Raw genomic sequence first — 26,803 nt, forward strand, 5'->3', positions numbered from 1 at the left:
AATGAAGTATTATCACAATTTATTTCAATATCAAACTAATTTAGATGACTAATGCACATAAATAGGCAAATGTGACAAGCTTTAGATTTTATTTATAGTTTACTTGAATGAGAATCAAGTCTAGCTTAATGTTCCTTAGCTATAAATGATTACTTCATGTCCTTGGCCTGGGGGTCAGGAGAAATCGTAAAAAAAGAGTCATGAAGAGGATTATCTTACCCCAATGCATAAAAGATCTTTTCTCCTTGAAAGAAAGACCCCAAGGCCTCCATTGCACTTTTATTTGACTGTAGTATTTGGGACAACTGTCCCAAAGGGCTGATATTTCCCAATTTAATCTGAGGTCATAATAAAACAAGCAACAAAACAGTATTTGGGATTTCAGTTTCTCACCCTTATCACCAAGACTCACTGCCTCCCATCATCAATATTTATTGAGCATTTACAGTGTACTAGGCACAATAGAACATACAGAAAACATTGTCCCTGCTCTTGAGGAGCTTACATTCTAAAAGAAAAAAAAATACACCTCTTTTAAAATGGTATTTTTGTTTGGTGTTTTCTGCAAGGTACTGAGGAAATAGTCTGTAGGGTGAGCTTTGGGTATAACTTAGCCCCATCATTATTTAAAGAGAGGAAGAGGAAGGATTTTAAAGGCAGACAATGACAGACCATTCAGGAAAGATAGGGTTTACAAGGAGATAAACACAATCTCATCAACTAAGGAGAGATTTGCTGCAGTAAATAGGATGAGGGAAATAGTTTGTGGGATGCAAGCAAAGGAAGCAAGGTATCCTTAGACATTGAGTGGAGCCAGAAAAATCATGCGGCCTTTTTTCCAAGTACACGGCCACCAAAGTAGGAATGGTTGGTGACAAGACAGAAGGCTAAAAAAGGTAATCCTGTACACCTGACAAATAGAAAGAATAAAGATCAAAATTGAAGGCAGGCTATAACAAGATCAAGAAATCCTTAAAAACAAAAGTGATTTGGAAGCACAAAACTTAATGCTACCCAATGTCATGATGGGCCAAGAACAAAAACATTGTGGCTTCCTAAGTCAGAAAATGCCATACACCAAAATTTTAAATGGAACACATTACTTTTTTTTCCAATCAATCTCCCGTCTGGAAAAAAAAAAAACACAAGGAGAAATATGGGACATGGTGGTTGGGAACAGTAGTAGTTATAGTAGTAGTATTTTGTTGTTATGATAACCTTTGTACTTAAACTTGGTAAAAGCCCATTAGCTGCCAACAGGGAATAAGGAATAAATTTCCAAAAATGTACAATTTCCTTTAGAGAAGTTTCAGAACCAAAAGACTAATTTACATGAAAAGCTGTATAGAAAGTAGTTGAAAAGTCCATTCATAAAACTTTTATTCCACTTACATGAACTTAATACACGTGTTCTTAACAATTATGCTTGGATTGTTCATGAAAATTTCATAAGACATTAAACAAAGCTAGCCGTCATCTCAAGTTATTTCCCTGTTAACTATTTTTACAGCACATGCATGTTAGGCAAGTATCAAAAAAAAAAAAAAATCACAAAAGCAAAAAAAAACCAAAAACAGAAACCAAAAAAAAAAAAAAAACCCTAAAAAAAGTTAAATACATGGGATTTTTGTTTTGCTGCTGTGCTTGATATACATAAAGTAATGCATATCAAGCAATTCGTTTTACTGCATCTTTACTTGTACATTTGTTCTTAGGTTGCTTAAAACATTTAAATACAAATAAAATGAGTGTAGCAAAAATAATGAAAGCAACAGCAGGTAACTTTACAAATAATGGAATGTGAACCGTTTCTGCCCTTATCCAGAGTAAATTGGGTCACAACTAAAGGATCACTTCTGTAACTGTAGTCAAAGGTGTGCACATTTGAGAATGAGTACGCCACAGATACACATGGTTCAACATGTAGTATCTACGGGACGCCCATTTCTACTACAGCCCTGTAAGTGCTCCAAACCTTAAAGTACCCACAAAAACTACACCTGTATCTGGAACCAATTATCCCTTTTATTCCCCACCAGGACAAACCAATATGCAGGCAGTTTTCTTTGCTTAGACATGGAAGCAGTTTTAACACTGGCCCTTGTGAAGCCACAATGTACCAAAAGTACTATGCCAAACGTTTATACTAGTATAAAAATTCCACATCCCCATATTGGCCACCTCAAGATGAAAACAGATAACTCCCTAAATGTTAACTGGCTCTACTCCCCTAATATTAAACATAAAAACCACGTGGGAAATATAGAAATTCAAATAGAAGTAACATAAACCTGTCATAAATCGTAAACAAAAAACTATTTTGTGGGACAGCATGAATGACAAATGGTCTACTGTGTAAATTTTAGAATGAGGCAGACAAAAGTTGGAAGGCCGGTTAATTTTCCCCTCCTTCTCCTGCTTCAGCTTCATCTCCTTGGGTATCCGATGTCCACAACTGGTTAAAAAAAAAAAAAAAGAAAAAAAAAAAAAGATTTTTCAGCACAGTTCAGAAAAAAAAAAAAAATCTTAATATACTTATCAAGGTACCAAAACGTAACCACAGCTTTTGCGGAAAGGCTTTCTTTAGAAAATAGCAGCAATGAAGAGAACAACGAAGATGGAACACATCCTTATTCTCTCCCTAACCACTGCGTAAACATTTTAAGTACAAAGAGTTGTCTTCAAATAACAAGGTCAGATACAAGAAATTCTTGATTATTCATATGAGAGAAAACAAAATAAACATCACAGAAGAGCCACAAAATACTAAGTATTAATAGCTACGAGAATATCAGACTGCCCCGAATACCCCCAATATGAGAGATCCTCTTAATCCAACCCATGTTCAAGCTCAGGTCGACTACTTTCCCTTGGTAAAACTTAAGACTCCCCACTCGAAAGGGAATCCCACACTCCATGAAATTCAAGAGTGAGGATATCAAGTCTGAATTAAATTACAAATTTAGCTTTCTAATGTTTTTAGCTTAGAGAAACATACCTTTGTCAATCTGTAGGATTCAAAATAAATAGCTGAATACAAAACACTGGTCACAACCCAACCTTCTGAGAGGTAATTAAGTAATTAAGACTATGGATTCTATTAATTTTTCATTAAGTTTATCAGCAAGTTAAAAAAATGATTTCAAAATTAGTTCAGCGGCTTCAAATATTAACTTTTGCAAATCTAAATAGTTCATAATGACTTTTAGAGATAATTACAAAAGGCCTAATTCAAGATGATCTTAAATTTTATATTGCTTATACAATGAAAACACCTCAATATTTTCCTAACTCCCAAATCACCCACTAGCTTTCTTTATTTATTAACCAAATAGATCTCTGGCCTGGAAAGGAGACTTCTTCCAAGGTCTTATTTAAATTAAATGACCTCTGGAAGCCTGTGTGTTCCTATTAAACAGGGGTTTATAAGATGAAATTGTCTTCTAACACCTCTTCCCAGTTCTGAACTTCAAAGATTCTTGAATTTTCCATAAATGCCTTAAAAAACTTGACACATTTTTTCTACTAGGGTTATGCGTTAGCAATTATTAGCCAACCAGATCCAGACTCAAATACTAGGTAGTTTTGACAAAATTTCTTTACTTAACAGATAAATGATCTAACCAACTAATAATGATACCCAGTGATACCACCAAGGCTCAGAGAAGCCACGGTAACTAGTGACAGAATCAGAATATAATCCTTCCTTTTCTTCTTACTCAGTTGTTCCAGGATGCTCTTCATGCTATACTAATATCCCAAATTTAGCTGGAAGTACATGTATCAGATCACGCCCTCTCAAAAAGTGATGACACTGTAACAGTAAGCAGGCCCCAATTTCTACCTTATAGAAATGACAAGGTTCATCACTTCAAACCTTTAGAAAATATGAAAATTCTTAATATTAAAAAGAGGTAACAAATTGAAGTGCTTCTTTCATTTGTTGTAAGAAATTCATTCTTGGGGCACTGGGTGGCTCAGTCAATTAAGTGGCCAAATTCGGCTCAGGTCATGATCTCATGGTTTTTGAGTTCAAGCCCAGCATCAGGCTCTGTGCTGACAGCTCAGAGGCTGGAGCCTGCTTTGGATTCTGGGTCTTCCTCTCTCTCTGCCCCTCCCCTGCTTGCGTGCGGGCGCTCTCTCTAAGATAAATAAGCGTTAGAAAAAAATTAAAAAAAAAAAAGAAAAAAAAGAAAAGAAATTCATTCTTTACGAAATTACAGGTTATTCTCTTGACTAAAAAATCCCACAAGTTTCTGGTAGCCCCCAGTTACACTTTCTAAAATAATTTTGTTTATAGTAATAATAAAGTACATGATGCAGTTCAAAAACCTTTGCTGAGAGTATTCAATACTAGAATATTGAACAGGTTCAGAAAACCGGCAGTGAACTGGAATAAAGCTTAGAAGTAAAATATATGAAATGATGATATACAGTCCTCAAGCTCTACACTGACTGCAATCTTCACTCCTAGTTCATTACCTGGCACAGCAGAATTTGATAATTTTGTCACTTAAGCCTCAAAACTTCAAATTTAATATTTATCTGAAGGAGAATGGAAAAACCTATGGGACTAAAAAGACGATACAACCACTTTGTAAGGTGTAGACTTTATCTGGATCCCAATTCAAATAAAAAACTGTTTTAAAAAGGCATTGTACTTCTTTCTTTCAGTCTGGAGTATCCTAAGAAGGGATAAGCATGACGTCCCATAAAAAGCCTTTTTTTTTTCTTTAAACAAAAGGCTAGCTAGGCAAAATACAGTTCCATTTAGATTCCACAGAATATCTGCAATTTTGTAACTGAACTTACTGATGGAGTACATATGGAAGCAACTTTAAGAAAACTACTTTTTTTTTAAAGAAAATCATTTTTAACGGAACTTAAACATAAAACTTTACTATACTTTTGATACTAAAAACTAAATTCTTCTGTGACTAAAATGGAACAAATGGAAACACTCAGATTGGAACAGAAAATAAAACAGTCTATGTGATTAAAAGTTGAAAACCATGGGTTAAAAAATGATTTTTAAGAACTAAAATTGTAACAACAGATATGTAACTAATCAAAGTATACATTTTTGGTCCTTGACCTATTTATTATTTGTTTCTGCAAAGGTGGTTTTTCTTCACAGCTCTAAATAGCAGATAGTATTTTGCATTCAATAAGGAGGTGAGAAAATATTCCTGTAGTTATCAATGAAACAACAGAATTTCAACCACAGTGGCCATTAATGATGTTTGTTATGTACTTACTGTCAAGTTGTCTCTCAGTAATTGCATTATTAGCGTGCTGTCTTTGTAGGACTCTTCACTTAATGTATCGAGTTCAGCAATGGCTTCATCAAAAGCCTATGATCGAAAAAGTACATTTAAGTGCTCAAATAATAAGGATTACTAAATTTCCACAAAACAGGTAAAATACCTACTGTCTTTGCAAGAGAGCAGGCTTTCTCCGGGGAGTTCAGAATCTCATAATAGAACACAGAGAAGTTAAGGGCCAGACCCAATCTGATAGGGTGTGTTGGTTGCATTTCCTTTTTGCTGATCTCAAAAGCTTCCTGGTATGCTTGTTGTGACTGATCCACAATCCCTGGGTAATAAAACACACCAAAATGTACTGACAAAGTTTGCACTTCATCTTCCTCCTTCAAACCAAACCTTTAATATCCAATGATATCCTCTGAAATATTAAGCTGTAGCAACCTTAACTGAATGAGGCTTATAAATTAAAAAACAAACAAAAACCTTCTCCAGGAACATACTAGCCACTGGTCAACGTCAAGACAAAAACAAATCACCTCAGAATTATTACATTTTTAGTAATTAGTCTGTACTGCTCTACAGTTATGCTGTGATCATGATTTCTTACAATTTTAAGGAAACATTCTTATGCACAAAATTGGCTTTTCAGCAAATGAACATTTTAGAACACCAATATTAGGCAGTAGGTGTACCTTCTCAGGACTTTAAAAAAATTAATTACTGCTCTTCATTTCGTGCTCTAAGCAATTAAAAAACACAACCCGCGATATCCCAGAGGCGCCTGTGTGGCTCAGATGGTTAAGTGCCTGAGTCTTGATTTCGGCTCAGGTCATGATTTCACGGTTTATGAGTTCAAGCCCTGTGTTGGGCTCTGTGCGGACAGCATGGAGCCTGCTTGGGATTCTCTCTCTCCCCCTCCCCGCTGCTCACTCTCTCTCAAAAAAATAAACAAAAACAAGACTATTTCCATACTGTTATATTATACAAACTCAACAAACACATTGAAAAACACAGTATACCTTTCTTGTCATCACCAGCAGCAACCTCAGCCAAGTAACGATAGTAGTCTCCTTTCATTTTCAAATAGAAGACTTTGCTCTCTGCTTGTGAAGCATTGGGGATCAAAAACTTTTCCAAAAGAGACTTTAGAAGAAAAGAAACAGTCATAATAAGAATAAAATCATTATAAGACTAAAAAAACATCTGCATTTCTTAAGAGCATACTGTATGTAGCTTAAGTGACAAAATTTTAATACCGTTATTGCCAATAATACAATTGTTAATGTAGTAGGCCCAGGAATTTGTGGTTTGAAAGAAGGATGCTTTGGACAGCAATACTTAAAATCTGAAGTTAGTGTTGAATTTATTACTTAAGGATGATACATTTTGAATATGTACCTCCCTCACATTTTGCTATCTATATACATGCTGATAAAAATGACAATGTTTCAGTGAATGTGAAAGCAGCACAGCTCCCAACAAGCTTTTTCTAACAGGCTGTCAAACTTTCCATTTTCAAGGTAGTCATTAGAAGGAAAAGAATGTTGGGGCGCCTGGGTGGCTCAGTCAGCTAAGTGGCCGACTTTGGCTCAGGTCATGATCTCACGGTCCGTGAGTTCGAGCCCCGCGTCGGGCTCTGTGCTGACAGCTCAGAGCCTGGAGCCTGTTTCAGATTCTGTGTCTCCCTCTTTCTGACCCTCCCTCGTTCATGCTGTCTCTCTCTGTCTCAAAAATAAATAAACGTTAAAAAATTAAAAAAAAAAAAAAAAAAAAAAAAAAGAAGGAAAAGAATGTAAGAGATGAACCTTTTGGGACTCTGGAGGATTATGACCCAAGCAAAAACCAATAATGTAACAGACACTCTTAGAATGCATAAAGAGAAAGCAGAACAAAATTAATTTCATTTAGAAGAACACAATTCAAGCAAAACCTCACAACAGGCAGAAAGTTGTTCAAAGTCAAAAGTTTAACTGTTTCTAATTAGGACAGTAGGTAGATAGGATTATGAGAATTAAAGATCTGAAGAGTAAACCTGTAAATTCATTAAAGTGATGTTTAGCTAATAAAATACATGTTTACAGATGACACCAGACAATAGATAAAACTTCATCCTATAATTTTGTTTTTTATTAACAATTTAAATTAATTTAAACCCTAACATGCTAATAATAATTACATTCTGTAATTGATACAAAGCAAAAAATTAGATGGCTGGATTCAGGGGAGAAGGCACAATAAACTAGTGATTTTTTTTTCTTTTAAAGGGGAGAAAGAGAATTCCAGTAGTACAATTAGGCAAAAGTTAATAATCAAAAACCAAAATCATCTCACCACCCCCAATTTTCCTAACTAAAAATACCCTAGGAATCAAGGGAAGTCAATTTTCAACGAGGCTTAGTCCCAAACTAGTCAGTTTTTACAAGGACAAGAGTTAATTCTTGGTTTCTAGTCTTCTGGCAGTCACCCAGTAATTCAGTCTAGTAACACCTACTTATATGCAAAACAGTTAGAAGCTACAGATACCCAGATGAAGTGGGTAGTGGCCAACACAGCAGTAGGGCCAAGCTGCACAGCATTATGGGAAGGGGTTGAAGGTGAGAAGTCAATCTAAAATGTTTCCTGTTATTATTAACCAATATTTGAAACTACTAGCCTGAAATCAGATGAACACTTCGATTAGGAAACAAAAACTGTATTACAACCACACCCATAACCCTTGTGTTCAAAGATCTCTCAGTTCCAAGTGTTTTGTCCTTTGAATACCATGTTCTGTAGGACATGAGCACTCTTTGAACCCTAACTATGGCAGCTCTTTTGGGATCTACCTCCAAAAACCACTGCTCCATTTAATATAATCAGTGGATTTTTCACTGATGTGAATGTGATTTTTAAAAATGTCACTTAGAAACAAATGATTAGGCCTTTTCAAGTTTTACAAAAATACATTATTCGTTCAACTATGGAAGGTGGCATAGCAGAGTGGCTTTGAAGTCAGTCTAGGTTTAAATGGTGGCAACTCTACACTTAGAAGGGTAAATTCTATTTCTGACAGACTAGGCTAAGGATTAGACTATGATGTCTAATTAAAGAAAAATATGTGATTAACCAGAATTCACAAATAATTTCAGATCAAATAGCAAAAGAAAAATATGCAAATTTAAAGGCGGCTCCGTGTATATACAAGTCAACTGTGAACTGTTCTCTGGCTCATTTACATATGTAACATTACATTAAGAATATTTTTAGGTGCTTGGGGGCCTCAGTTATGTGTCTGACTCTTGATTTTGGCTCAGGTCATGATCTCATGGTTGTAAGATCAAGGCCCACATTGTGCTCCATACTGGAAGTGGAGCCTGCCTTAGATTCTCTCTCTCCCACTCCCTCTGTTCTCTCACATATTCTCTCAAAAAAAGAAAAAGAAAAAAAAAAAGTATTTTCAAGTAAAAGAAGTGACAATAACTAAGCCCAATCATGAAAGTAATTTGTCACCTATGCATTTATATTTCAAATTTTACTGCTTCAGTATTTTTCACATTCACCTAATTCCACTGTGCTAAAAACACTAAAAATACAATGATGGGCAAGATAGTCTCTAAGTTTGTGGACAACTGTTCTGGCAAAGAATACAAATGAAACTAAGAATAGTACGGCCCAGGGGCGCCTGGGTGGCTCAGTCGGCTGAGCATCTGACTTCGGCTCAGGTCGTGATCTCGGGTTTGTGAGTTTGAACCCCGCATCGGGCTCTGTGCTGACAGCTCAGAGCCTAGAGCCTAGAGCCTGGAGCCTGGAGCCTGCTTCGGATTCTGTGTCTGGCTGTCTCTCTGTCCCTCCCCTGCTCACGCTCTGTGTCTGTCTCAAAAATGAATAAAACATTAAAAAGACAATTAAAAAAAGAATAATACGGCCCAGTCATGACCTTCACTTTTCAAAGACTTTAACCCATTCTAGGTCAAGATGAGGGCCACAAACATGTGCAGTTAAGAGTGAATCACTTAAGATGTACGTAAAACTTTAAAAAGTATATAATTTGTGGAAGTTACTTATGCAAGGTGTCAAGAAATTAGTAACCCATCTTTTAGGAGTATTAACTTCTGTATCCCCAAAAACGCTGTTTTATGTTGGAGTGAAAATTTCATATGGGAATTTTTTTAAACTGCAATTAAGCACCTCTTCCTCCAAAGTGAATGCCAAATTAGCCATAGTATCTGACTAAAACAGTAACAACAAAAAAAAAACTTTAAAAGACATTAATCAGAAAGCACAAGTAATAGGAAGGCAAGACAACAGTAGTCAAGCAGCTTACTGGCCTAATGATTGACCAAAAGAACCAAATTAGGTTAATCAACAGTGACAAGTATTTCTGGTGAATGAAATGCTGACTACAAGTTGAGAAAGCAAGCTCATCAAACTGTACACTATGAAAACGTGCAGTTCTTTGTCAGTTACACCTCAATAAAGCTGTTACAAGTAAAAAGATGAAAAAGCAGTAAGTGGCAAATAAACAGCAATCATATCTTCTAATGACATAAAGCTAAGAACCATTAAAACTTAAACAAGAAGACTGGATATTAAAGATTAATAAATAAAGGGGCTGGCTAACATTTGGTTCGATAAGCTAACTATAATATAAAAAAACCAGAATTGTGGTAGACACTCTCTAAAGATGCCCACCAATTCCCCTCCATTCCTGTCCACATATGCCATTCTTCCTCCTGCTGAAGTGTGGAATTTATTCCCTTTCTCTTGAGTTCGGACTAACTTTGATGACTTGCTTTGACCAAGAGAATGCAGTGGAAGTGACCGAGTTCCATTTCTGAGCCTAACACTTAAGAGGACTGGCAGCTTTCCATTTTGCTCTTGGAACCCATATCCAGCCCGTAAAGAGTCAAACCACCTTGCTGGAGAGAAGGGACAAGACAAGTTGGCCCAAGGAATGGGACATGTTAAGTAAGTCATTTGGATATGTCAGCTCCAGCCAAATGCAGCAATGAGTGACTCCAGCCAATATACCACGTGAAGAGCTTCAGTTGAGGCAAGCCACAGAATCACAAGAAAGAACAAAAATCACTGTTTTAAAAGTCACTATAAATTTAAATGGTGACACATTAAACAACTAAGAAAAAAGATCATGAAGTTGACATTTCTGACACTTAAATTATTTAATTTGATCCTTCCAAAAGTTACCCATGAGATAGATACAAACTAAATTATCCCTATCCTACAAAAGACAATGGGGCCCAGCTATGCTATGTGCTCAAAACCACAACTAACTTGTGAACTCCAACTAGGAAATCTGACCTGTACTACTAAAATTATGCTCCATTTTTTTTCTGCCTCAATAGGGTGATACACCTACCAAAAAGGATGTGATTCCAAGATATTAATAGAATGAGGAATCAAAATTAAGGAAAATGATTAAGTTCTATAAAGTATTAATGACACCAAAACTAGAATATATTGCTTCTTTAAAAAAAAAGTATCAAAACAGACACTGACAAACTGGAGAATATCCAGGAAAGCAAGAGTGGTCAAGAAACTAGAAACCATCACGAAGGTTTAAAGAATTATGACAAGAATGGCTCTAGACGAGACTAGTTACATTTAGCAAGAGGCAGATTTCTGCTCAGTAAGAGAGATTTGTATGAGCGGTCCAAACTTGGAATAGGCCATCTAGTCAGACAGCTCCATCTACTCTTCCAGAGATTTTTAAGGAAAAATAAGATGATTATTTGGCTATTTTATAGAGGAGATTCATAAATCAGATGTGGTTTCATTCAACTCTAATGTTAGATACTGAAGATACAGAATTCATTCAATTAATTTTGACACTAAAGAGGCAATTAAGTATATTCATTTCTTAAACTGATGAAAGGGAAATAAAAGGTATATTTTCCAGACTAAGAAGCCAGAGGAAAGAGGCAAACATAGGGAGAAGACCAAGATGGAAAGAGTAAGAACAGGGGGCACTTGGGTGGCTCTACCGGTTAAGTTTCCAACACTCGGTTTCTGGTTTCGGCTCAGGTCATGATCTCACAGTCATGGGGATACGGGATAGAGCCTGCATCCGGCTCTGTGCTAGGCTGGCCGTGGAGCCCACAGGAGATTCTCTCTCCCTACCCCCCACCCCCACTCCAGCACACACATGAGTGCTCGCTCTCTCAAAAAAGAGTAAGAAAAGGAAAAACAACAAAGCAGCACTAATCAGAAAGCAGCAGTGACAAGGAAAAAAAAATTGTGGAGGTGAGCAAATTAAAAAAATGGAAGGGAGGAAAGGACTAACAGCTATTTGCAAAACATACTAAAAAAACTTCAGAGAATATCCTACTAAATATACAGTGCAACCTCCTAAATTTCATTCATCTACTGTAGTACAATGTAAGTGATAATGCTGGGACACTGTTAAGAATCTGAATTCAAAGGGGAAACAGCATTATTTAAGAGGTAGGTGAGACATCACAACTTCCAACTATGAGACAAAGATTGACTACTGACACACCTGCATTTATAAAATTCTTCTATAGCATAGTACATTGTTTTTCATACAAATGTAATTAAAATGGAAAAGGATATTTAAGTCAAACACGAAATTAAAAAACATCTTAAACTCAAGCACTGAGGCTACATAATCCATATGAACCTTGCTGAAATACAATTTGATTTAAAAATTCACAGCATTGGGGCACGTGGGTAGCTCAGTTGATTAAATGTCCGACTTTGCCTCAGGTCATTATTTCGCAGTTCGTGAGTTCAAGCCCCGTGTCAGGCTCTCGGCTGAGAGATCAGAGCCCGGAGGCTGCTTCAGATTCCGTGTTTCTCTCTCTTCCTCTCACCCATTCACACACACACACACTCTCTCTCATTCCAAAGTAAACACACATTAAAAATTCACACTGTTTTCTCTAACAATTTAAAAACCTGCTTTTGATGACAACCACTGTCTCTTAATGTTAAGTGGGACAGAAAGCAGCAAGATACCACTAGAAGCCCACATCCAACACCTCTCTGTAAATGTTCATTATCCAGTGCTAAGTGATATGGCTCTCTTTTTTTTTATAACGTTTATTCATTTTTTGAGAGAGCGAGCACACCAGCATGGGTGGGGGAGGGGAAGAGAGAGAGAGACACAGAATCTGAAGCAGGCTCCAAGTTCTGAGCTGTCAGCAAAGAGCCCGATGTGGGGCTCAAACTCACAAACCGGGAGATCATGACCCGAGCTGAAGTTGGACGCTTAAGCAACTGAAACACCCAGGCGCCCCAGAAATGGTATCATTCTTAAGATGAGGCACTGAACCTTAATCTAGTCAATGGATAGATTATGTGGCCCTTGAGATTAGAGATAAAAGATTTTTCTCCATCTACAAATACAATTAAGCTCTTAGGTTGTGAAAACACTTAAGATACACATATGGGGGTCAAGCAATGACTTTTTCCCCCAAACCAGTCAATCTACCACAGCAGGATACATTAGTAATAGTTTCTAACACATGCTTTGATCCAAGAATGATCTAATACCATCAATGCTTTGACTTGGAAGTGCATTGAAATTAAGGAACCACATAAACCGACATGTCATGTAGTCTTGGCTGCCCTTCCTGGGGTAGGCTCAACTTGCCTCCACTAATAGGAACTTAAAACATTCAATCTTGACTGTGGTCAAATACTTGGTCTTCTTTTATTTTTTTTATTTTTGGGAGAGCGCAAGTGGGGGAGGGGCAGAGAGAGTGGGACAGAGGATCCAAAGCAGGCTCGGTGCTGACAGCAGGGAGCCCTGATGTGGGGCTCGAACTCACAAACCCAACTCATAAACTGAAATCATGACCTGAGCCGAAGTCCGACGCTCAACTGACTGAACCACCCAGGTGCCTCTGTGGTCAAACATTTCTAAAGAAAGGTTTATAAACTGAAAATCTATCGCCATTCTACGGATATACCACTATCACTGGTCCTTTAGTATGATTATAGTATGAAATTAAGAGGAAGAGTAAAACATCAAACCTTTAGGCAACAATTAGACCAGAAACCACCTACAACACCAAAACTACTACCTGAACCGGTGGCAAGACTCTAATCTCTGGGTATCCAAGCACTTCCTGGAACAAAAGCTCGGTAATAAAGCAAACACTCCAAAATCAGGCAGACTTTGAAAGCTCCTCTTGTCATTAATTTTGGTAGCCAATTAATCTCAGCTCTAATCTATAAAATTAAATCAAAATCTACTTCTATAAAATGATCAAAATGAAAATCTACTTCAAAGGCTGCTATGAGGTCTAAATGAGAGTATAAATAGGAAAGCGGCAATCTCCGTTCCTGACAGAGCAGGCACTCTATTCTGATATAAGGTAGGAGGATCCCAACATTCAAAAATCTGCTTTAGTGCTCTTGTAATCTTGTTTTTAATACTTTACTTTGAATTCAGGAATCTAAAATTTGTGTAACTATTAAGAGGTTGAAATAGTGTGCAAAAAGCTTTAATTTTAAAACACAGGATGGTCCTATCAAAGGAAAGTAACATTTTCCTTTATTCTTTTTACAGCAGATTTGTAAAGCCATAATCTATGGAAATAGACTGCCAACTGCCTAAATTCAAATCCCAGTTCACCGCTTACTAGCTGCATCACCTTGACAAAGTTCTGAAATCTCCCTGAAATCTCAAGGTTTCTCATCTGTAAAAGGGAGACTATTATTAGATGTAACACACAAGATTGTTGAGGATTAAAGGAATTAATACATGGAAAGCATTTAGTACACAAGGTTACCCTTTGGAAGATAAAACAATTTAATCTGAACCAACAGTTCTCCAACCAACTATTCTTTCAAGTACTGTTTAAACTAATCAAGTAAACAAATTACCATAGGAAATATTTGCACTATAGATAGTAACTTAAATACCTTAACCAACCAATCCACCACTCTCCCAGAAATCCACCTTATTAAGTCCAGACTCCCCTCTTATGTGATCTAATTTCCTCATGTTTAAAAAATGCTAACTTATTCCTCCCAACCATGGTACTTATTATTTCTCTCTAAACAGATACACTTTGTAGGAAAAAACTAAGCAGTGACAATAAATGCCCTGTATTTACGGCTTCAAGATTTTTGGTCTTGAGATCTCTTCATACTCGTTAAAAAAAACTGGGGGGCGCCTGGGTGGCTCGGTCGATTAAGTGTCCAACTTCAGCTCAGGTCATGATCTGGCGGATCGTGAGTTTGAGCCCTGTGTCAGGCTTCTGTGCTGACAGCTCGGGGCCTGGAGCCTGCTTCTGATTCTGTGTCTCCCTCTCTCTCTGTTCCTCCCCCGCTTGTGCTCTCAAAAATAAACATTTAAAAAAATTTGAAAAGCTGTCAAGATCATGGAAGTGGATATAAGTTTTCCAAAATTCTCGTTTGTGCTTCAAAGCTTAAACCGTATCATTGGTCACAAATACCAATTGTTTTCCTTACTGACAAGCTCACTTTCTTCATTTTCAAGATGATGTCTGCCAAATACCCAAGTTTGAAAAACCATAGCCTGCCTGTCTGTCATTCTTTTGAAGTAAAGAGTGCTCTGTGGGTGGAAATGAGGAGGCAGCTAATTCAGCTCACAATTCAAATAATCACAAAAACTTCTGGAAATAACTGCTATACTTCCCATTATGCCTCAAAGAATACTAAAAAGATGTCTACATAAAGGCTATTAATGATTTTACAGGTTCAAGGACATTAAGTTAAGCGGGTCTTTCCCCCCTCCCAAAAAGTGGATGTGTGATGGTAAGGATTATATAAATTACTAACACAATATGGCACTACTATCTTTATTAGTATTGGAACCAGCAGTTTCAGCCACCACCGTTTTTGCATAAGTGCTAATGACCAGAGTGAAGAGTCAATGGTGACTTAGTATTATCATGAACATAGTTGTGACCTCATGGAGCCCTTCTAAAAACAATCCACAGATCACTTTTAAGAACTATTGATTTAAAGTAATCTGTGCTGGGGCACGTGGGTGGCTCAGTCAGTTAAGCATCCAACTCTTGGTTTCAGCTCAGGTCATGATTTCATGGTTGGTGAGACTGAGCCCCATGTCAGCACGGAGCCTGCTTGGGTTTCTCGCTCTCCCTCTGCCCCTCCCTTGCTCACGCTCTCTCAAAATAAACCTTAAAAAAAAATAACAGGGGCGCCTGGTGGCTCAGTTGGTTAAGCATCCGACTTTGGCTCAGGTCATGATCGCTCAGCTCTCAGGTTCTTAAGTTCAACCCCCACATTAGGGTCTCTGCTACCAGCAGAGCCTGCTTTGGATCCTCTGTCTCCCTCTTTGCCCCTCACCTGCTCTTCTCTTTCAAAAGTAAATAAAACATTTAAAAATAATAAGTAAATAAATAATAAAGTAATCTGTGCTAAATACCATCTGTCTTTCAGTATCTAGCTCTAATCCTATGTTCTCCCTAAAGCTAATTCTCAAAACTATTCTGCTTAGGCCTACATTTTCTGTACTTCTAGTGTTTAGTGAAGAGCTTTTAATTAAAGGAAGTATCTTAGCTTTTTTTAATTACACCCATATAACACTACAAACCATTAAAAAAAAAAAAAAAAGAAGCATGTGTCAATATAGAATGAAGCCTAAGACAAACACCAAAGTCTAGGTGTGTGTAGGCCTGAGTGTGCACAATTTACAGAATACTTTAGGGCTTTTTTTGGTTGGTTTTTTTTTTTTTTTTTTTTACAGATTTTATAAGTAATCTCTACACCCAGAGTGGGGACTGAACTTACAACCCCGAGATCAAGAGTCATGTGCTCTAGTGAACAGAGCCAGCGAGGCGCCCCCAGAATAGTTTGTATATGATCCTACTCATGTGTCTTCTTTAAGCTTTAAGGACACAAGTGTTTACACGGGCACCATAAATTCTCAGAAGGATACAAAAAGGACTAGGACTAATAGAGATTACCTCTGAGGAGGTAGGATAAAATCAGGTTTTCATTCATTCATTTATCTTTTACTTCATATCCTATGTTCTAGAACATCTAAATTATTATCCAGAGCAATAATTTAAAATAAAATTATGATTTTGTACCTTTAACTTCACACATACCTCCATATTCTTAACCTGCTTACAGGCTCTTTAAAAACACATATTTTGTACATATTAGGCCCTTAAGTATTAAATCCTCAGGCTGAATTATTACATATGTGTAATTTCAATAACTTCATTTTAATATAACAGAAGAAACTTAGAATAATCTTAAAAGAGAGTCAAGGAGGAAATAATCATAGCTCAGCAACCTGAAGACTCTCAAGAGTTCATCATCTTACCAAACCTCTAGTTGAGACAAAACAGGACAAATTCTTAAGCTTGCTACTGTAGGTCAGATAATGATTATTCTACAAAGAAACGTTCTGTTTCTCTAAAGACCTAAGAAACTCCTCAAAAATGACAAGCGTTTGGGTGCTGGAAGCACATATACAGTTGATTCTTCAAGAACATAGATTTGAAGCATGTGGGCCCTCCTATTAAGTGGATTTTTCACAGTACTGTACATTTATTTTCCATGATTCCTTAATAACGTTTTTTTTCTCTAATTTTAATATAGTGTACAATGCATATAACATAAAAATATGTGTTAACAGACTGTTTACAGTACTGGTAAGAAGTTTTTGGGTACAGTCAACAGTTGTACAATTTTCAACTGTGTGGGGAGTCCATGCCCCAACCCCCACATTGTTCAAGGGTCAACTATATTCAGCAGCCAAGGGCCAGGCTAGGTACATATATAACCTAATATGCTTCCAGGACCTCTGGATAAGCTCCAAGTTTGTATGTAATAACCCTGAAGTAGGCTAAGAGACAAAAATCCACCAGAGATAGGGTCTTCCTGTGTTTCACCACAGCATTAATTTCAAAACCTCTCCCTTCCAATTTTATCCCAGGAAAACTACTCTAATGCTGAATACTGAATACTGAATACTTCCCACACCACCACTATTCCTTAGATTTCCTTAGATTTTCTTTAAATTCAAGGTCACTATTTCCTATCTTAAATAAGAGTCAATTGGGGCGCCTGGGTGGCGCAGTCGGTTAAGCATCCGACTTCAGCCAGGTCACGATCTCGCGGTCCGTGGGTTCGAGCCCCGCGTCGGGCTCTGGGCTGATGGCTCAGAGCCTGGAGCCTGTTTCTGATTCTGTGTCTCCCTCTCTCTCTGCCCCTCCCCTGTTCATGCTCTGTCTCTCTCTGTCCCAAAAATAAATAAACGTTGAAAAAATATATATATATATAAAAAAAAAAAATAAGAGTCAATTTATAGACTATAGGTCCTTAGAATAAACTCTAAAAAATGAACAAGAACCCATTATAAAATGTTTATATATTTATTTCAGCATTAAAGAATGGCCACTACGCACTTAAATTACATTGCTGTGATACAGACTTGCCAATACATAAAGCCAACTAATAAACAATCTAGTTCAAAGGAAAATTACAAGTTGCAGAACTGAGATATCTTCCCCCTTTCAAAGAGTAATCCATTCATGAGAAAACTGACATAACCCATTTAGAAAGTACTTCAGCAAAATACATTCAGTTCATAACCTCTGACAAAACAATCACATTATGGGGCATCTATCTTAAAAAAAATTCTACTGCTTGATACTCTTGTATCATAGGGTGTTTCTAGAAGTCCTTGGTGCTGTTTAAATTAATGCCCTATGTAACTATAATTGGTTAAGTAAAGGACAACATCATGTTATCTCCGGAGGGGACTATCACTTCCAGGAATTCTTCTCTAAAATGCACAATCTGCATAATAAGAACTCACTAGACAAATCCAAACTGAGGGACAGTCAACAAAATAACAGGAACAGTAGTCTTAAAAAAAGTGGCAAAATAATGAAAGGGAAAGAGTGAAAAACTGATCCAGATTAAAGGAGAGTAAGAAGGGGCACCTGGGTGGCTCAGTTGATTAAGCATCTGACTCTTGATTTTGGCTCAGGCCACAATCTCTAGGTTTTGAGATGGGTTGAGATAATCCTTGGTGGGAGTGGAGCCTAGTTAAGATTCTCTCTCTCCCTCTGCCTGCCGCCCCCCCCCCCCCCCCCGCCCAAAAACAAAAAAAAAAAAACAAAAAAAAAACCAAACAAACCAAAAACGAGAGTAAGAAGACATGACAATAAAATGCAAAGTGTGATCCTGGATTAAATTCTGGAAAAGAATTAGAAGGCTATAGTGGTACTATTTGTGAATAAATTCTATAGATTATGTAGTTTCTTTCATCAGTTATTTTATAAAATACTGTGGTCATAGGACATGTTAACATATGGGGAAATCAGGTAAAGGATATATGGGAAATATATCATACTTATTTTCCATTTTTTCCCTCCAGGTTTGAAATTATTTCAAAATTGAAGTTAAAAAATAAGATAACTGGTCAGAAAGACAATTTAACTACCATATGTAGATAAGACCATTTTCTCTTTTAGCTATTTAATACTGTAATTATTACATAAAAGTAAGTTTTAAAGGAAAAATTCTTTTTAATAGTGACTATTTCTAGAACACGACAATACCAGTGAGTTTGCTCTCCATCCACATACCGTTCTTTTACTCAATTATGTTTTTCAAATTTTATTATTGGGTTGGTAAAATTTCTATTTAGGAGAGAAACAGCAAGAAACAAGTGATGATCCATTTGTAAATAAAAATATAAAGGGTGGGAAAGGGTCCCACTTTTTTTTTGAGTATCCCAACAGAGCTAAATTTAATTTCCCTTGATAACTATACATAAAATGGCATTTGCAACTAGTAAAAGAGCCCCAGAATATCAAAGCAAAAGAACTTTTAATAAGATACTTATGGACTGCAATTTGAAAATATACGTGGAGTAAGCCTCCTTTGACTTGACTTCACCAAATATGTGAATGGGAAAGACCCACTCCTCTGTTGCAAATTGTACTACCATGGCCCTCTTCCATGAAAACAAATGAATACATTAAGTTACAAATTTTCTGTTTTCATACAAATCATGAATGAAAAATGCCAGTGGTTAAAAGGGAAAAGGGCAGGAAATTGAGGCACAAAGGACTCCAAATGTGATTCTCATTATTTGTAGCTAAGTACAGAGCCCTAAAATACAGTCTAAAACTGAGGTCATTGTTTTTAACGAAACAAAGCACAGTGGTAATTTTTCCATTATTCTGACAATCCCCAATCCCTCTTAAAAATTCATACATTTATGACAGAGTAAACATCATGTCTCAATCTACAACTAAGGTGATATACAATGATAAGACAAAAAATATTGGGAGCCTGGGTGGCTCAGTTGGTTTACTCTTGGTTTCAGCTCAAGTCATGATTTCATGGCTTCGTGGGTTCCATGCTAATGGCACAGAGCCTGCTTGGGATTCTTTCTCCCTCTCTCCCCCCACTTCCCACTCATGCTATCTCTCTCTCGCTCTCCCTCAAAAAAAAAAAAAAAAAAAAGAGAGAGAGAGAAAGACAAAAAATATTAATGCTTATGGTGTAACCTAACCTCTGACCTTCAGTTTCTAATCTGCGAAAACAAAAAAAGCTAGGCTGGATGCTCCTCCAAGCCTAAAATCCAATGATTCTAAAGTTCAACTTCCAATTTATTTTATTATTTAATTACAAGCCTCATAACACCCTGCAAAAGTCATTTTTAATAACATCTTCAATAGGAAATTTAACTCCAATTTTACAGCACACTGTGTAAGTTCAAATTTCTAGTCTTGCACAATTCGCTTGTGGAGAGTCTTCCCAAAACTTTCACTTTATTTTGCAGAGCAAATGAGCCTTTTATCATTCCTAGATCTAAAATTTTAAAAAGAAAGCAAGATTGTTTTGTTGCAATAGGGGCCCATCGATTTGGAAATTAGTCTCTTACTCCCCCTTGTGGCTGGAATGGCGTCTTTTCTCTCAACTGCAATTTCCATTAGTTGCTTCCAACCAATTAGTTAAGTGCCCCACCAAAACTGCTAACTAATCAGGTGGTGTCAAGAACTAATTTGCAGACATTTCTACTTAAATCCACTTTTCTATGCAATGTTGGCCTATGAATAAGGTCACATGGTATGAAAAAAACAAGAGCTGCTTCACTTCAAGGATGGGGATCAGAGAGGATTCTGACCAATCACTTAACTGAATACATTTTCCATTAATAAATACATGCCAAATCTTCACCATTTAACTTCTAGAAAATCAACAACTGAATTTGAGAAAACCAAGATATATTATCCCTGGTGTTTAAGGAATGTCAAAGCCAGCCTGAAACTTCATTCTAATTCCTGTCGAAAGCTACAACAGTTGCTCTCTGATTTTTTCCCTCCAAATGAATCAACAGATAATTTGCAGAAAACTTAAGTGATAGAAAGCCTGGTGTTCTAAAACAGTTTGCATGTATGTTTTGAAATATTAACTGGGTGAAAAGACTCACAATAAGTGGTATGAAAAAATGCTAAGTTAAATCAGATTCAGAGAACTGTCTGCCTTTGGATCCTTAATACCAGCAAAATAATCTTAGGATAATCAATGTTTTACCTCATATTGAAAATGTAGCTCCTAATGATTAAAAGTAAATGGTGGAAAGTACCAAAAAGAATTTATAGACCATTAAGTGGTAACTAGTAAAACTGTCCTGCTATGCTTGGGGGGCTTTCCTTCTTCTCCCCTGCTAGCTGGTGTCAACCTTGACCTGGGCGGTCACCAATCAAGGCCCCATTTCTCAATATTTCCATCACAAAACACTTTTTGTTTAAAACACCTAATTTGACAGTGTTTAATTTGCACATACACAGATTTATAGTATGTATAAACTCCCTAGTGGGACTGTATTTTATTAGTTGTTTTTTAAAAAAGGTGAAGACCAGTTCTTTCATATTCAAACAACATGAAGTACTTCCCCTCATATTATTTGTCTATTTTCCTAAGTTGTCAAGATTTTTTAAGAGCAAAGGACTTAACATCCTAAAGGTAGATACTATCATCATTCCCATTTTGAAAATGTAGAAATAGTCACAGGAATGTAATAACTTGCCCAAAATCATTAAAAACAAAACAAAACAAAAAAAAAAAAACGCCTAAAAGTCTGCATAGCCTGTTAGATTCTATCACCCTTTAAAGGTTGTATACACTTTCCTTTATTTTTAGAAAAATTACACAAGATTATTCTTCAAGTCTTATTCTTGTGATCCAATTAAATTAACACTCTGATGATAATCCCCTCTATCAGATGAAAACAACCAAAGGGGGAACTGGAAGGAAAAGTCATTATCCATAACAAAGCGCTTGATCACTTTGGGATGTCGTATTTCCAAACCTCTTCCAAACACAGCAGTACAATTCAAATCACTGAATTGAGAACTTACTTGTTCTAAGTATACTCCAGCCTGCCTATACATAATGCTGCCCTCAACTGTCAATTCCACAGAATCACATTTTAAAAGTAATGCATTTGGGGTAGGATTTTCATTAAATGTCCCTCTGTTAAATGCGGTCCAAGTAGGTTATGTCCTTCTAAACTCTGGGAATGGTGTTTATTATATGTGTTAAGAAGCAAAAAAAAAAGGAAAAAAAGGTTTTTTTCAAAAAAGCATTTGTAATTAATCAATTAAGATGAGAAACCCTCAGTTCAGACTGGTTTGGGTTCCTTAGTAATACTGCTAATTAAAAAAAACCTCCTAGATCCCAAAAGCTATTTTCAAGAAGGCAATTAACCTCCCCTGAAAAGCGTTTTTAACTTCTCATTAAACAATTCAAATAAATGAAATCCCAATATAACAAAAATTGGGCACTCCTTACAAATTAAATGCAATAGGGTCTTTCTTAGATTAAAAACAAAACAAAACAAAAAGAACAGGCATACAGGAGGTCAACCGTCTTCTTTTGGTCTACTTAACTCTACATACTAACATTTGACTGTCCTTACATTCTCACCTTGCCATCCTGCCTATGGCTAACCCCACTGTAAGCATATTTTCATTTAGGGGAGAAGGAAAGAATGCTCACAACAAATTCTGTCAAAAGAAACTGACAAAAGTTTTTATGCTGAAATCTTTTAGTTATCTATCTCAATGTAAACAAATGTGCATGTGCATACCACAGGACCATGCTAATAAATTAATCAGCTAGCTATAAATTCATGCTTTGTTCCCCCAAGAGCCAATTGTAGCTATAAACAAATAGGCAAGCCACTAGAAAGTAACTAGTGAATTCTGACAAGATGTACTTATGTCACACATTGTATCTTACCAAAAATGCAAAACTAAATCGACCACAAATGACAACTGGTACCACATTTTCATTCAGAGAGAACAAATGAAGAATGACCTGTTGCACAGCAATGTACCAAATACACTGGGAACTGCTGAGACACAGTGGCTAAGCACACCATTCCTCCCAAGCCAGTTCAAATCTGTGCTACCTAAAAAATATTGGTAAACTTAGTATCTAATTAAATACCATAAACATCAATGGTCTATCCTGTTTTCAAGGAGAATGAAGGAATGGAGCCAATCCTCTTTAGTTGAAAAAAAAAAAAAAAAGAACAGGATAAAAGTAAATTCTAAATCATAATGAAGCAGAAATCATCAGGCCATAAAGATGGGAATTAGCAATGGTTTGTAACAGGAACAGTGAGTGGTTAAGACCAAACTAGACCCAAAGGCTTTGTGTATGGGATTTTGACAAAGAGCAGTCAGAGAGAAGGAAACCAGTGTTTTACAGATATATAAGAGCTGTATGCAGCACAGAACTGCTAAAATTAGGTAGACAAAAGGACAGGTAATTTCAAAAGAAAGATGAACTCTAGCTTTTGACATATTGAAACTGACAGCAATCCTAAATCTCCTAAAGAGCAGTGTTTACTCTCAATGTAAAACCATCATAATAAAGAGCCGCAAGAATGAGGATGAAATCACAATAGGAATCTGAATTTCTAGGACAAACAATACTCTAATACCTATTATAATTTCAGTGGATTACAGTAAGTTTTCTAAAACATGGTTGACATCTGAACATCTATAATTTAAACTCAAAAAAAATTTTTTTCATACATAGACACATTCTTCAATGTGAATGCACCAAAGACTGCCTACTTTTGGAATCAAAAATACATAGTCAAATTAATCTCAATAGCCCAATAACATTTAATTCAATATTATAAAGGCCAAACTATTTCATATACTGGGCTCCCTTTATGTGACCAAACCACTATAGATATATAGAAAATATAGAAAGAGTATCTATGTAGAACGTAGATACTATATTCACGGGGTAAAAAAGTCTTTCATAGGTTAGAGCCTCAATTATAAAAACAAGATAGATGTATAAATAATGATTAACTATAAAATGGAAGGCAGTGAGAATCTATTCTGGTATTAGTAAAAGGAGAAAATGAGTCCAAAGAAAAGAACCAGACCGTCAAAGATCAAATCTTCAAAAAATCTGCCACATTATAAAAGCTGATTTTCTTTTTCGCCTACCAACCCACCTTCTAAGAGGCAAAATTTGGTGTCATTTTTAAATTTTTGAGAGAGAGAGAGAGAGAGAGAGAGAGAGACAGAACAAGGGGGGTGGAGGGGGGAGGTGCAGAGAGAAGGAGAGACAGAATCCCAAGCAGGCTCCGCACCATCAGCACATAGCCTGATGCGGGGCTCAACCTCACAAACTTCTTGAGATGATGACCTGAGCCAGATCAAGAGTCAGATGCTTAACCGACTGTACCAACCATATGCCCCTGGTGTCATTTTCTTTGCTGAAATTTTTTCCTGTCCTTTGAAGTCACCCATTCCTTAGTTTACAGCACTATACTAGGTGTATATACAGTAGATATAGTAGTGTAGTATGATCTAACCAGTACCCATCTCTCCCAGTCTCATCTCTTGCAATATTACTGAAAAAGCATTTTAAAGGAACCGATGTTCTCTCCACCCAATGTTCTGATAGAATGATCCTGAATGCAACAACTCTTCTACAAAACCGTAATGTGCTGGATTAACCAAATTTCACTTAATTGACAACCTAAATTATACTACATTCTTCACTCCTAGCTAAGCACACAGGGCAATGACCATGACTTGGACTAAATGCCTGAGGATAGTAGGTTTTTCAGATATTCTCTGGAATCCCCCTCAGCTTGTACCAGCAGTTACTGGTATCTGTTTAAGATATCCAATGAACAATCCAATATTTGTTTCCAAACCACGCTAAACTGGCTATTAATTACTTAAAATGTTATGCTACCTAAATATTAGGAAATACGAGTGTGAAAAGGTAGGTTACTATGAAAACTAAATTGAGTGCTTTGGAACAACTAGTTTTTAAAGGAGAGTCACACACAAAAATCACCTGGGTTCAACAACTGAAAGATCAGAAACAATTACACATTTCTAGGATTCTGTACTGACTGCTTATCAAACATTTATGTTCTCACTCTACTATGCAAACCCAAAATGTATTTATAAAGGATTCATCTGTAGGAGTAGTTAGCAAAGTATTTGAAAATGTTATGGGGAGCACCTGGGTGGCTCAGTTGGTTAAGTGTCCAACTCTAGGCTTCGGCTGAGGTCATGATCTCACAGTTCTCACAGTGTGGAGCCTACTTGGGATTTTCTCTCCCTCTCTCTACCCCTCCCCGCACTCACTCTGTCTCTCCCAAAATAAGTAAATAAAAACTTAAAAAAACAGTCTTGGTCTCACATTAAAAACAGACAACAGAACACATAAACATCTACATTTTCATTTAAAACAAAGGTTTAAAACAAGTATGACTGCACAGACTACTTTGCAATTAACCAACTAATTAGGATGCCTCTACTGTACCACTACTGAGGTATTACCCGTAGGATTTCTTTAACAAAAAAGCTGAGTGTTCTTAAAAAATGAAAAGCAAAATTATTCTTGGTAAGCTATTATAAATAACTCTAAAGTAGCTTATTTTCCACCTAATTCAAAATGTCTCTGCTGGGGCTGCAAACAATTTCTTCCTTTCTCTTCGGTAGATTCTAAGAGTTGTATCATTATTTTAGAAGTATGCCTGTCCTTCCTACACTTTTGGGATTTTAACTCAGGTGTTTTTCACTCTAATCCCAACTTTAAGTCCTTTAATCATTTCCTCAGTTTGCTTTTAACACACTAATAATAATAATCTTCACGGCTCATCTTATGACTAAAACTAAACATCTCCATGTCTCTTACTAGAACAGGTAGAAAGCACCCCATTCTTTTTTAAGTTTATTTGAGAGAGGGGGAGAAGGAGAGAAAGAGCACTCACATGCAAGTGAGCCGGGAGGAGCAGGGAGAGAGAGCGCGAGAGAATCTTAAGCAGTGCAAAGCCTGATCCCACAAACCCTGAGATCATGACCTGAGCCTGAAATCAAGAGTCAGATGTTTAACGGACTGAGCCACCCAGGTGCCCTGAACATACTCCATTCTTACTGAAGTACTGCTATACTGGAAAAGGATAGGTAGCCTGGTGCTCTTAAGTCGTTGATTATTCTTCCCCTTCCCACCAGACAGCAAACACCTGCCTTTCTATTCTCCTTCTTTTATTTTCTTTCATTTCCCTATCATACACCTCAGACTTCCCAACTGTATAAAACACCTTACCAGGTGCAATACTTACTGCTTATCACGATTAACTCTTCAAAAAATATTGTATTATCAAAAAGACTCTGTCCAATGTATTCCTCTCTAGAAGAGACTGTAGGTATCTACTATGCCACAGGTCTTTGTATTTTGAAACATACCAAAAGCCTTTTGACAAAAACATGTAAATATATTAAGTGGTAAAGAGGAGTATAACTGTAGAATTCTTTTGAGAAGCACTTATTCCAATAAATGAGCTGCGTAGTGATTTTCAGCCTACAATTGCATACAGCGGTTTTCAAAGCCAGATATTCAGACCAGGAAAGCCCCCAAAGCTACCTGGTTTCTTAGCTGCTTAATAGCAGTTCTGTAGCCTGGAGATAAAAACCAATGCCCAGCAACCACACCTTAAAAGTGCCCTGGGCAAATAAAAATGTAGAAAAACTTAATAAAATTGAATTCAGTCAAATTAACTGAGTTAACTATTACTGTTACTCTCCTACTGTTGCCAACTGTTATAAATGCTAGATTCAAGATTTTACTGCTTCACCTCCTATAAGCTGTTGTCTTACTCCTGTGGCTTTCAAATTTAATACAACTTCGAAAAATTTACTGGTCAGTATGGACCCTCTGCCCCACAAAAATACAGTTTTTAAGGCTTCTTGGATTTAAATCCCATTCCTAGACTCTTGAGTTAAGAGACTCCTGATTTCATTCTCCATCACAATCTTACAGGGTAGACATTATTGTAACTGAACTCCATTTTCTCAGAGGGACCGCATGATTTCCTTAGGCCTTGCAACTATTAGATGGTTAAAAGTTGGTCTGACTCAACCGGGAGCCTGAGTGGCTCAGTCGGTTAAGCGTCCAACTTCAGCTCAGGTCATGATCTTGTGGTTCGTGAGTTTGAGCCCTGTGTTGGGTTCTGTGCTGACAGCTCCGAGCCTGGAGCCTGCTTCAGATTCCCT

At 36.8% G+C, this 26,803-nt stretch overlaps 1 protein-coding gene across 1 annotated transcript in view; it reads right to left on the bottom strand.

Annotated features, from left to right (window-relative positions):
* Positions 1 to 266: 266 nt before the first annotated feature.
* Positions 267 to 26,803, bottom strand: part of YWHAZ (tyrosine 3-monooxygenase/tryptophan 5-monooxygenase activation protein zeta) — a 33,549-nt gene continuing 7,012 nt past the window's right edge. Inside the window, exons 4-7 of the mRNA XM_006943327.5 lie at positions 6,287 to 6,410; positions 5,432 to 5,595; positions 5,259 to 5,354; positions 267 to 2,455 (exon numbers count right to left, since the gene is read on the bottom strand). Coding sequence (XP_006943389.1) covers positions 2,396 to 2,455; positions 5,259 to 5,354; positions 5,432 to 5,595; positions 6,287 to 6,410 — 444 coding nt within the window. The 3' untranslated portion in view covers positions 267 to 2,395. The remainder of the gene's footprint in view (positions 2,456 to 5,258; positions 5,355 to 5,431; positions 5,596 to 6,286; positions 6,411 to 26,803) is intronic.

This window comes from Felis catus, chromosome F2, assembly GCF_018350175.1.
Source record: "Felis catus isolate Fca126 chromosome F2, F.catus_Fca126_mat1.0, whole genome shotgun sequence".
Lineage (NCBI taxonomy): Eukaryota > Metazoa > Chordata > Mammalia > Carnivora > Felidae > Felis > Felis catus.